We start from the raw sequence: 9,213 nt of genomic DNA, 5'->3' as shown, positions 1-9,213 counted from the left end.
GTGAGGGACCTGTCTGGGTATGTGAGGGAGCTGTCTGTATCTGTGAGTGTGCTGTCTGGGTCTGTGATGGAGATGTCTGGGTCTATATGGGTCCTCTCGTGTTTGGTTCGGGTGCTGTCTGGTTCTGTGTGAGTGCTTTCTGGGAATATGTAGGAGCAGCTGGGTCTGTGAGGGAGTAGCGGTGTCTGTGAGGGAGCTGTCTGGGTTTTTGTAGGGGCTGTCTGGGTCTGTTTAGGATTGGCTGGGTCTGTGATGGATTTGTCTGGGTTTGTTTTCGGGCTGTCTGGTTCTGGGTAGGAGCTAGCTGCATCTGTGAAGGTGGAGCTGGGTTTGAGAGGGAGCTGTTTGTGTCTGTGAGGGACATGTCTGGGCCTGTGTTGTAGCCGGTGGGTCAATGTAGGAGATGTCTGCGTCTCTGAAGGAACTGTGTCTGGGTCTTTGTTTGATTGTCTGTATCCGTGCAGGGGCTGTCTGGGATTGTATAGGAGCTGTCTGGTCTCTGAGGAAGCAGCTGCGTCTGTGTATGAGCCGTCTGGGTCTGTGTGGAATTTGTCTGAGTCTGTGTCGGAGCAGGGGGGTCTGTGGGGGAGCTCTCTAGGTCTGTGAGTGATCTGTCTGGGTCTGTTAGGGATCTGTCTGGGTCTGTGTGGAAGCTGTCTTGGTCTGTGCGGGAGCTGCCTGGGGCTCTGTAAGAGCTGTCAGGGTCTGGTTAGGAGCTGTCTGCATCTGTGAAGGTGCAGCTGGGTCAGTGAGGGAGCTGTATGTGTCTATGAGGGATCTGCTGTGTATATTTTGGAGCAGGTGGGTCTACGTAGGAGCTGTCTGGATCCGCGAGTGAGCTGTCTGGATCTGTGGGTGAGCTGTCTGTGTAGGTGAGGGAGCTGTCTGGGTCTGTGAGGGAGCGTTCTGGGTCTGTGAAGGAACTGCCTGGTTCTGTGAGGCAACTGTCTGGATCTGTGAAGGAGTTGTCTGGGTCTGTGAGGGAGTGGCTGGGTCAGTAAAGGAACTACCTGGGTCTATGAGGGATCAAATGGGTCAGTTGCGGAGCTGTCTGGGACTCTGAGGGAGCAGTCGGTGTCTTTTTAGTAGCTGTGTGGGTCTGTGTAGTTGCTGCCTGGGACTCTTAGTGAGCTGTTTGTGTATGTGAGGGAGTGCTGGGTCTGTGAAGGAGCTGTCTGTGTCTGACGGAGCTGTCTGCGTCTGTGTGGGTGCATCTAGGTCTGTGAGGGAGCTGTATTCGTCGGTGAGTGATGTGTCTGTTTCTGTGAAGGAGCAGCTGGGTCTGTGGGAGAGCTGTCTGTGTCTGTGTAGAAGCTGCCTGGTCCTGTAAGGGAGCTGCCTGGGTCTGTGAGTGACCTTTCTGGTTCTGCGAGGGAGCTGTCTCGGTCTGTGAGGAATACAGTGTAGCTGCTGTCTGGGTCTGTGAGGGAGCAGCTGGATCTGTGTATGATCCGTCTGGGTGTGAAAGGAGCTGTGTGAGCCAGTGTGGTAGCTGTCTGCGTCTGTGTGGACGCTGTCTATGTACGTGAGGGAGCTGTTTTGAACTGCGTTTGAGCAGCTGGAACTGTGAAGGACCTGTCTCCGTCTGCCAGTGATCTGCCTGGGTCTGCGAGGGAACTGTCTTTGTTTGTGAGGGATACTGTCTGGCTCTGTGTTCTGGACCTGTCTGGGTCTGTGTGGGAGCGGCTGGGTCTGTGAGGGTGCTGTCTGGGATTGTGAAGGAGCAGCTAGGACTATGAAGGAGCTGTTTGTGTCTGTGAGGGAGCTGTCTGGAGCATTGTGGGAGAGCTTGGTCTGTGAAAGAGTTGCCTCTGTCTGTGGATGAGCTGTCTGGGTCTCAGGGTTCTGTATTGGTCTGTGAGGGATACTGTCTGGGTCTTTGTAGGCGCTATTTGTGTCTGTGTATGAGCTCTCTGTGTCTGTGAAGGAGCAGCTGGGTCTGTGGGAGAGCTGTCTGTGTCTGTGTAGGAGATGCCTGGTACTGTGAGGGAGCAGTCTGGATCTGTCTAGGCGTTGTCTGGGTCTGTGAGGGAGTGGCTGGGTCAGTGAATGAACTGTCTGGGTCTGTGAGGAATCGACTGGTTTATTGACGGATCTGTCTGTGTCTATGAGGGAGATGTATCTGTCTGTTTAGGAGCTGTGTGGATCTGCGTAGTTGCTGCCTGGGTTTCTGAGTGAGCTGCTTGTGTATGTGAGGAAGGGCTGGGTCTGTGAAGGAGCTGCCTGCGTCTGTGATGGAGCACCGGGGTCATTGAGGGAGCTGTCTGCATCTGTGAGTTAGCTGTCTAGGTTTGTGTAGGAGATTTCTGGGTCTTTATAGGAGCTGTCTGGGTCTGTGTAGGTGCTGCCTGGGTCGGTGTAGGTGCTGCCTGGGTCACTGAGTGAGTTGTCTGGGTCTTTGTGGGAACCGTCTGGGTCTGTGTGGGAGCTGTCTGTGTCTGTGAGGGGCCTGTCTGGGTAAGTGAGGGAGGTGTCTGTGTCTCTGTAGGAGCTGTCTGGGTCTGTGACAGAGATGTCTGGTACTATATGGGTCCTCTCTGGTTTGGTTCGTGTGCTGTCTGGTTCTATGAGAGTGCTTTCTGGGAACGTATAGGAGCAGCTGGGTCTGTGAGGGAGTAGCGGTGTCCGTGAGGGAGCTGTCTGGGTTTTTATAGGCGTTGTCTGGGTCTGTTTGGGATTGGCTGTTTCTGTGAGGGATTTGTCTGGGTTTGTGTTCGAGCTGTCTGGGTCTGGGTAGGAGCGATCTGCATCTGTGAAGGTGGAGCTGGGTTTGAGAGGGAGCTGTTTGTGTCTGTGAGGGACATGTCTGGGCTTGTGTTGTAGCAGGTGGGTCAATGTAGGAGATGTCTGCGTCTCTGAAGGAGCTGTCTGAGTCTCTGTGTGATTTTCCGTATCTGTGCAGGAGCTGTCTGGGATTGCATAGGAGCTGTCTGGGTCTCTGAGGAATCAGCTGCGTCTGTGTATGAGCCGTCTGGGTCTGTGTGGAATATGTCTGAGTCTGTGTTGGAGCAGGGGGGTCTGTGGGGGAGCTGTCTACATCTGTGAGTGCTTTGTCTGGGTCTGTGAGCGAATTGTCTGGATCTGTATAGGAGATGTCTCGGTCTGTGCAGGAGCTGCCTGGGTCTCTAAGAGCTGTCAGTGTCTGGTTAGTAGCTCTCTGCGTCTGTGAAGGTGCAGCTGGGTCAGTGAGGGAGCTATATGTGTCTATGAGGGATCTGTCTGTGTCTATGTTGGAGCAGGTGCATCTAAGTAGGAGCTGTCTGGGTCCGTTAGCGAGCTGTCTGGATCTGTGGGTTAGCTGTCTGAGTATGTAGTGTCCACGTATCAATAATACACGGACTGCAGGAGAACAATAATAACAGGTATTTACTGAACAGAGGGTAAGCTTAAAACTGAAAGTACAGAAGCCTGCTATGGCTTTATATACAGGTGTGGTCACTGCCGGTACTACAGTATAAAGTCAGTTCTCTCTTAAAGGTACATACACAACAATTCCTCCCCTTTTAGATAAAAAGTACATAACATTCATTTAACAATTAAATAATAACTAATTACAATTACAATTTTCTCTGTACTATATACATCAACTGAAATAATCATTTATAAGTTCAGTCTTTGAGGAGGCTTCCTGATCCGGACTGGATAGCGCCTTTCTCGAGTATCCTGTTCTTGCGGCGGAGTCAATTCTGGCTCATTGTCATTGGTTGGTTCGTCAGCTTCCAATACCACTGATTCTGAGGTAGGCGCAATCTGTACTTCGGGTTCATTACCAGGTGCACATGCTCATGGTATGGGTTTGGCTTGTTCCACTGACTCGAGAATCTGGTCGGCATGGCGTCTCACGATGCTCTCTCCAACGTCCACTGTGTACATTAGTGGTCCCTGCTGTGTGCATATTGTTCCTGGCTGCCATTTTTCTGTTCGGTAGTCGCGGGCCAAGACTGGTTGCCCTATCTTGAAGCTCCTGGTTGGCTTCCCATTGATGTGCTGGAATTGCTTATCCTCAACATCTCATCTTATGTTTGGTTTGAGCAAATGCAGGCGACATCTTAGCCTTCGGTTGAAGAACATTATGGCTGGAGCTTGGTTGGTGACTGCATGTGTCGCATTCCGGTAAGCAAACAAGAAATGATCCACCTTGTGTTGTAGTGGTATGTCGTCGTTATACATCGCCTTTATTGCCTTTTTAAAGGTCTGAACAAACCTCTCAGTCAATCCATTTGTGGCTGGATGATATGAGGCAGATGTGTAATGTTTCACCCCATTATTCCTCAGAAACCTCTGGAAATCCTCGGACACAAACTGTGGCCCATTGTCGGAGCAAATCTGTTCTGGCAAGCCATTCCTGGCGAAGATGGTCCGTAGGTCTGCAATAGTTTTCTCCGTGGTGGTGGCGAACATTTTGATGACCTCTGGCCATTTCGAATGGGCATCCACGGCGATTAGAAACATTGAGTCCATAAATGGACCAGCAAAATCAATGTGTACCCGTTGCCATGGAGATGAGGGCCACTCCCATGGGTATAGCGGGGCCTGTGGTGGAGCGTTTTGGACCTTCTGGCATCCTGTGCATCTCTTGGTCATATCCTCGATTTCTTTATCGATTCCCGGCCACCACACAAACGCCCTGGCTAGGCTCTTCATTTTTACCCCTCCCAGATGACCCTCATGAAGCTCATTGAGCACTCTATCTCTCAACTTGGGTGGAATTACCACTCGGGATCCACACATCAAGGTCCCCCGGCACACTGACAGCTGTTCTCTCCTTGGCGAGAATGCTGGCAACAGTGAGTCACCATGTGCTGGCCATCCCTTCACCGTCAAATCGTAGACCCGAGAGAGTGTCGTGTCTCCTTCTCTATACTTGAGTTTGTAACAGGTAGACATTCGACAATGGTCGAATGGAATATCTCAACAGGGTCCACTGCAGGTGCTTCCTCCACTGTAGGCAACGGCAGGCGCGACAGCCCATCAGCGTTTCCATGCTGTTTCGTACCCTTGTACTCTATGTCGTATTGATGTGCCCCTAGAAAAAGGGACCATCTTTGCAGCCGTTGCGCCGTCATCACCGGAACACCCTTCTTTGGGTTAAAAATGGAAACAAGAGGCTGGTGATCAGTCAGTAGGGTGAATTTCTGCCCGTGCAGATAGTGATTGAACTTCTTCACCCCCCACACCAGGCTGAGGGCCTGCCTGTCAATCTGGGCGTAGTTACGCTCGGCTGAGGTTAACGAGCGCGACGCAAAGGCTATTGGCCTCTCTGAACCATCAAGGAATTTGTGTGACAGCACCGCTCCAATGCCGTAGGGAGATGCATCACATGCCAACCGAATCGGTAGTGTTGGATTGTAGTGGGCCAATACTTCTTTTGAAGTGATTGGGCATTTACATTTCTGAAAGGCACGCTTACACTCATCACTCCATTTCCATGCTACTCCAGTTTGCAGCAGGGCGTTCAGTGGCTGCAGAATTGTAGATAGATTTGGCAAGAACTTATGGTAATAGTTCACCAACCCGAGGAACGACCTCAGTTGCGAAACATTTTCTGGTGCTGGAGCCTTGACTACTCCCTCAATCTTGTCTGGAACTTATGTAACCCCTCTTCATCAATCATGTGGCCACAATACGAGATATGTTTCCTGAAAAACTCGCATTTGGGGTGGTTGGCTCGTAGCCCATATTCTTGTAATCTAGTGAGCACCTGCTCCAGGTTGGCAAGGTGTTCACTGTCATTTTCGCCCGTAACCAGGATGTCGTCCAAATAACATTGGGTCCCCGGGATCACTTGCAGGACTTCGTCCATCGCACTCTGCCAAATAGCCGGAGCTGATGCTGCCCCGAATACCAGTCGGTTGTACTGGTAAAGACCTTTGTGAGTGTTTATCTTGAGGTATTTTCTAGTTGCTTCTTCTACCTCCATTTGTAGATACGCTTGGGCCTGATCAATCTTCATAAAGCGTTTCCCTCCAGATAGTGAGGCGTAAATATCTTCTATCCGCGGAAGTGGATATTGTACTGCGCACAGGACTGTGTTCACAGTTACCTTAAAGTCCCCACAGATTCGAACCTTCTTCAGCTCTCCAGGCGTGCTGCTCAATGATTTCTTCATTACAGGAACGATGGGTGTGGCCCACTCGCTCCAGTCCACCTTGGACAGCACACCTGAACACTCCAGACTCTCCAGCTCTGCTTCGATTGCTGGGCAGATCGCATACGGTACCGGTCTGGCCTTAAAAAATTTGGGGTTTGCATTATCTTTAATTTTTATCATTGCCGTTACTCCTTTTAGAGTCCCAAGTCTTTGCTGGAACACCTCTTTTGCGTCAGTTAGAATTTTTGACAGTCGTCCAGGTGTGACGTCGTCATCCTTTTCATCAGCCACAGTTAGCGCCTGAATGGAATGCCAATCCAATTGTATTTTTCGGATCCATTCACGTCCCAATAATTGTGGTCCTCCATCTTGTAGTATATAGAGATACAGTTTCTGTGTTTCCTTGCCGTTGTATTTAACGGGCACACTTATTTTTCCTCTGGGGTAGACTTGTTGCCCTGTATATGTCTTCAATGCAATGGACGTGTCCTTCAAGGGTATGTGTGAGAATAGCCGCTCATAGTCTCATCAATTCATGACTGTTAGGGCTGATCCTCTGTCCAGTTCCATCTTTACTTGGGACCCTGCTATCATGAGGGTGACCCAAATGGTTCGGTGATCCTCCTTTGCGATCACAGTGTGTAACTTTAGACAACTTAATCTCCTGCTCCCGGAGTCATTATCACTCTCCTGATCTTCTGAACTATTGTCTGTCATTTTTTTTACTTTCTTGTACTTTTCCTTAGTAGTTCTTTTAGTGTTGGTTTTCTTTCCCGACCTGCAGACTCGTGCTATGTGTCCCACTTTTCCACATTGCCTGCATACTTGTTCGTTAAACCAGCAGTCCTTCTGGTCATGGGTTGTTCTGCCGCAGCGATAGCACTTTTCTGCTCCATATGCCATTTCGTTTGTGCTATATTCTTGCGGTTTCTGTTGTATTTCCGCAGCTCCCCGTGCTGCTGCTTCGTAGGATACTGCCACGCTGAAAGCCTTTTCTAGCGTAAGGTCCTTTTCTGAATGTAGTCGTTTCTGGGTTCCTTCACTCTGGAGCCCGCAGACAAACTTATCCCTTAAGGTATCTGCCAGTCCTGCTCCGAACTGGCAGTGCTTCGATAACTTGCGTAGTTCCGTAAGATAGTCAGCATTACTCTCATCTTTGTGCTGGTTTCTTTTATGGAACTTGAATCTTTCTGCTATCACCAGCGGTGTAGGGTTTAGATGTTCCTGTAAGATATTGACAATCTCTTCAAAGCTTTTCAACATTGGTTTAGCTGGGGTAATTAAATTCCGCAATAGGCCGTACGTTCTCGCGCCCATCAAATTTAATAATACCGATGCCTTCTTTTCATCGGCCACCCCATTTGCCTTGCAGTACACTTCAATTCTTTCCACATACTTGGTCCAGTCTTCTATTTCGTTGTCGAAAGCAGTGATACTGCCACTCTTCAGCATCTTGGGTGGTTAAAATGGTGCCTCCCGCACTTTTCCTTCATCCCCAATGGACTAAAATGCCGCCTCCCGCGCTTTTCCTTCTTCCCCTTGCTGCCAATGCTGCTCCTAGTGTTCTAAATAGTAATGGCAGCGCCCCGCGGCTTCGGCGCGTCTCTCTTTTTTTAGTTAAATTCCTTAGTTTTATTCTTCTTTGACGCTGTCCACTGTGCGTCTCTTTTCCTTCCCCTCTTTTATTTTCTCTAACGCTGCCCGGCTCTTGAGCACCGACCGCACCCGGTGCGCTCCACCCTCTCTCTCTCTTTTCCTTCCCGACGACGCTGCACAGCCCCCTTGCAGAGCCGCTCGATCGAGCTCAAGCCCGCCGCAGTCCGGAAAGGTCAGCGCACTACCTGCTACCAGCACGATTTGCTGGAACACCTTGACTGGGGAGCCAAGCCCAGCTCTCCACAGCTTCCCCTGCGATTCACTGAACTCCGATGGATCACTGGGCGGTTGCCCACGGTCGATGCCCGTTGCTCTGGCTTCGACCTCCAAGAAGCTTCTTTTCAGGGATGGATCCCCGTGAGGTGATGCAGTACTGCAGGTGAGTTCGAACCTGCTCGTCGCCACTGTAGTGTCTGCATATCAATAACACACAGACTGCAGGAGAACGGTAATAACAGGTGTTTACTGAACAGAGGGCATGCTGGAACTGAAAGTACAGAAGCCTGCTACGGCTTTATATGCAGGTGTGGTCACTGCCGGTACTACAGTAAACAAGCAGTTCTCTCTTAAAGGTACATACACAACATGCGTCTGTGATGGATCTGTATTGGTCTGTGAGATATACTGTCTGTGTCTTTGTAGGAGCTGTCTGAGCCTGTATTGGAGCTCTCTGCGTCTGTGAAGGAGCAGCTGGTTCTGTGAGGGAGCTGTCTATGTCCATGACAGAGCTGTCTATATCTGTGCATAAGCAGTCTGAATTTGTGAGTGAGCTCTCTCGGTCTGCGTGGGTGCAGCCTGGGATGTGAGGGAGCTATCTTGGTCTGTGATGGAGATCTCTGTGTCTGTATTCCAGACCTGTGTGGGAGTGGCTGGGTCTGTGAGGGAGCTGACTTTGTCTGTGTAGGGGCAGCTAGGTCAATGAAGGAGCAGTCTGGCTCTCTATAGGAGATATCAGGGTTTGTCTATGAGGTGCCTGGGACTGTATAGGAGCTGTCTGTATCTGTGAGGTAGCAGTCTGGGTCAGAGTAGGAGCTCTCTGTGTCTGCGAGGGATCTGTCTGGGTCTGGGACTGAGCTGTCTGCGTCTGAGTCGGAGCAGCTGGGTCATAGAAACAGAGAAGATGGGAGCAGGAGTAGGCCATTTGGCCCCTCGAGCCTGTTCCAACATTTAATGAGATCATGGCTGATCATCCAAATTCGTAACCCAGTCCCTGCTTTCTCCGCATATCCCTTGATCCCTTTAGCCATAAGAAATATATCTAACTTCTTCTTGAATATATTTAATAAGTTCGCCTCAACTGCCTTCACCTTATCCTTGTATTGATTTGTATGTGGGTTCAATGACGAGACATTTATGAAAGAGAATGTTTTTAATCTAAAGTCTGTTCAACTCTTTTTAACAGCATTACAGGAGACACCATGCTAGTGATCCATCTAAAAGCGAAACTAAAACTAAACTCCTTGTCT

At 50.0% G+C, this 9,213-nt stretch overlaps 1 protein-coding gene across 1 annotated transcript in view; it reads right to left on the bottom strand.

The window, feature by feature from the left end:
- Positions 1–2,277: 2,277 nt before the first annotated feature.
- LOC147091413 (uncharacterized) overlaps positions 2,278–9,213 on the bottom strand; it is a 73,011-nt gene continuing 66,075 nt past the window's right edge. Inside the window, exon 2 of the mRNA XM_085976591.1 lies at positions 2,278–2,605. Coding sequence (XP_085832717.1) covers positions 2,278–2,605 — 328 coding nt within the window. The remainder of the gene's footprint in view (positions 2,606–9,213) is intronic.

The sequence above is a fragment of the Somniosus microcephalus genome, unplaced genomic scaffold (genome assembly GCF_052327205.1).
Source record: "Somniosus microcephalus isolate GS21.2 unplaced genomic scaffold, FLI_Smic_1.0 unresolved_chr3, whole genome shotgun sequence".
In the NCBI taxonomy this organism is placed as follows: Eukaryota; Metazoa; Chordata; class Chondrichthyes; order Squaliformes; family Somniosidae; genus Somniosus; species Somniosus microcephalus.
The sequence above is the reverse complement of the archived record's forward strand: the minus strand, read 5'-3'. Positions and strand labels throughout refer to the sequence as shown.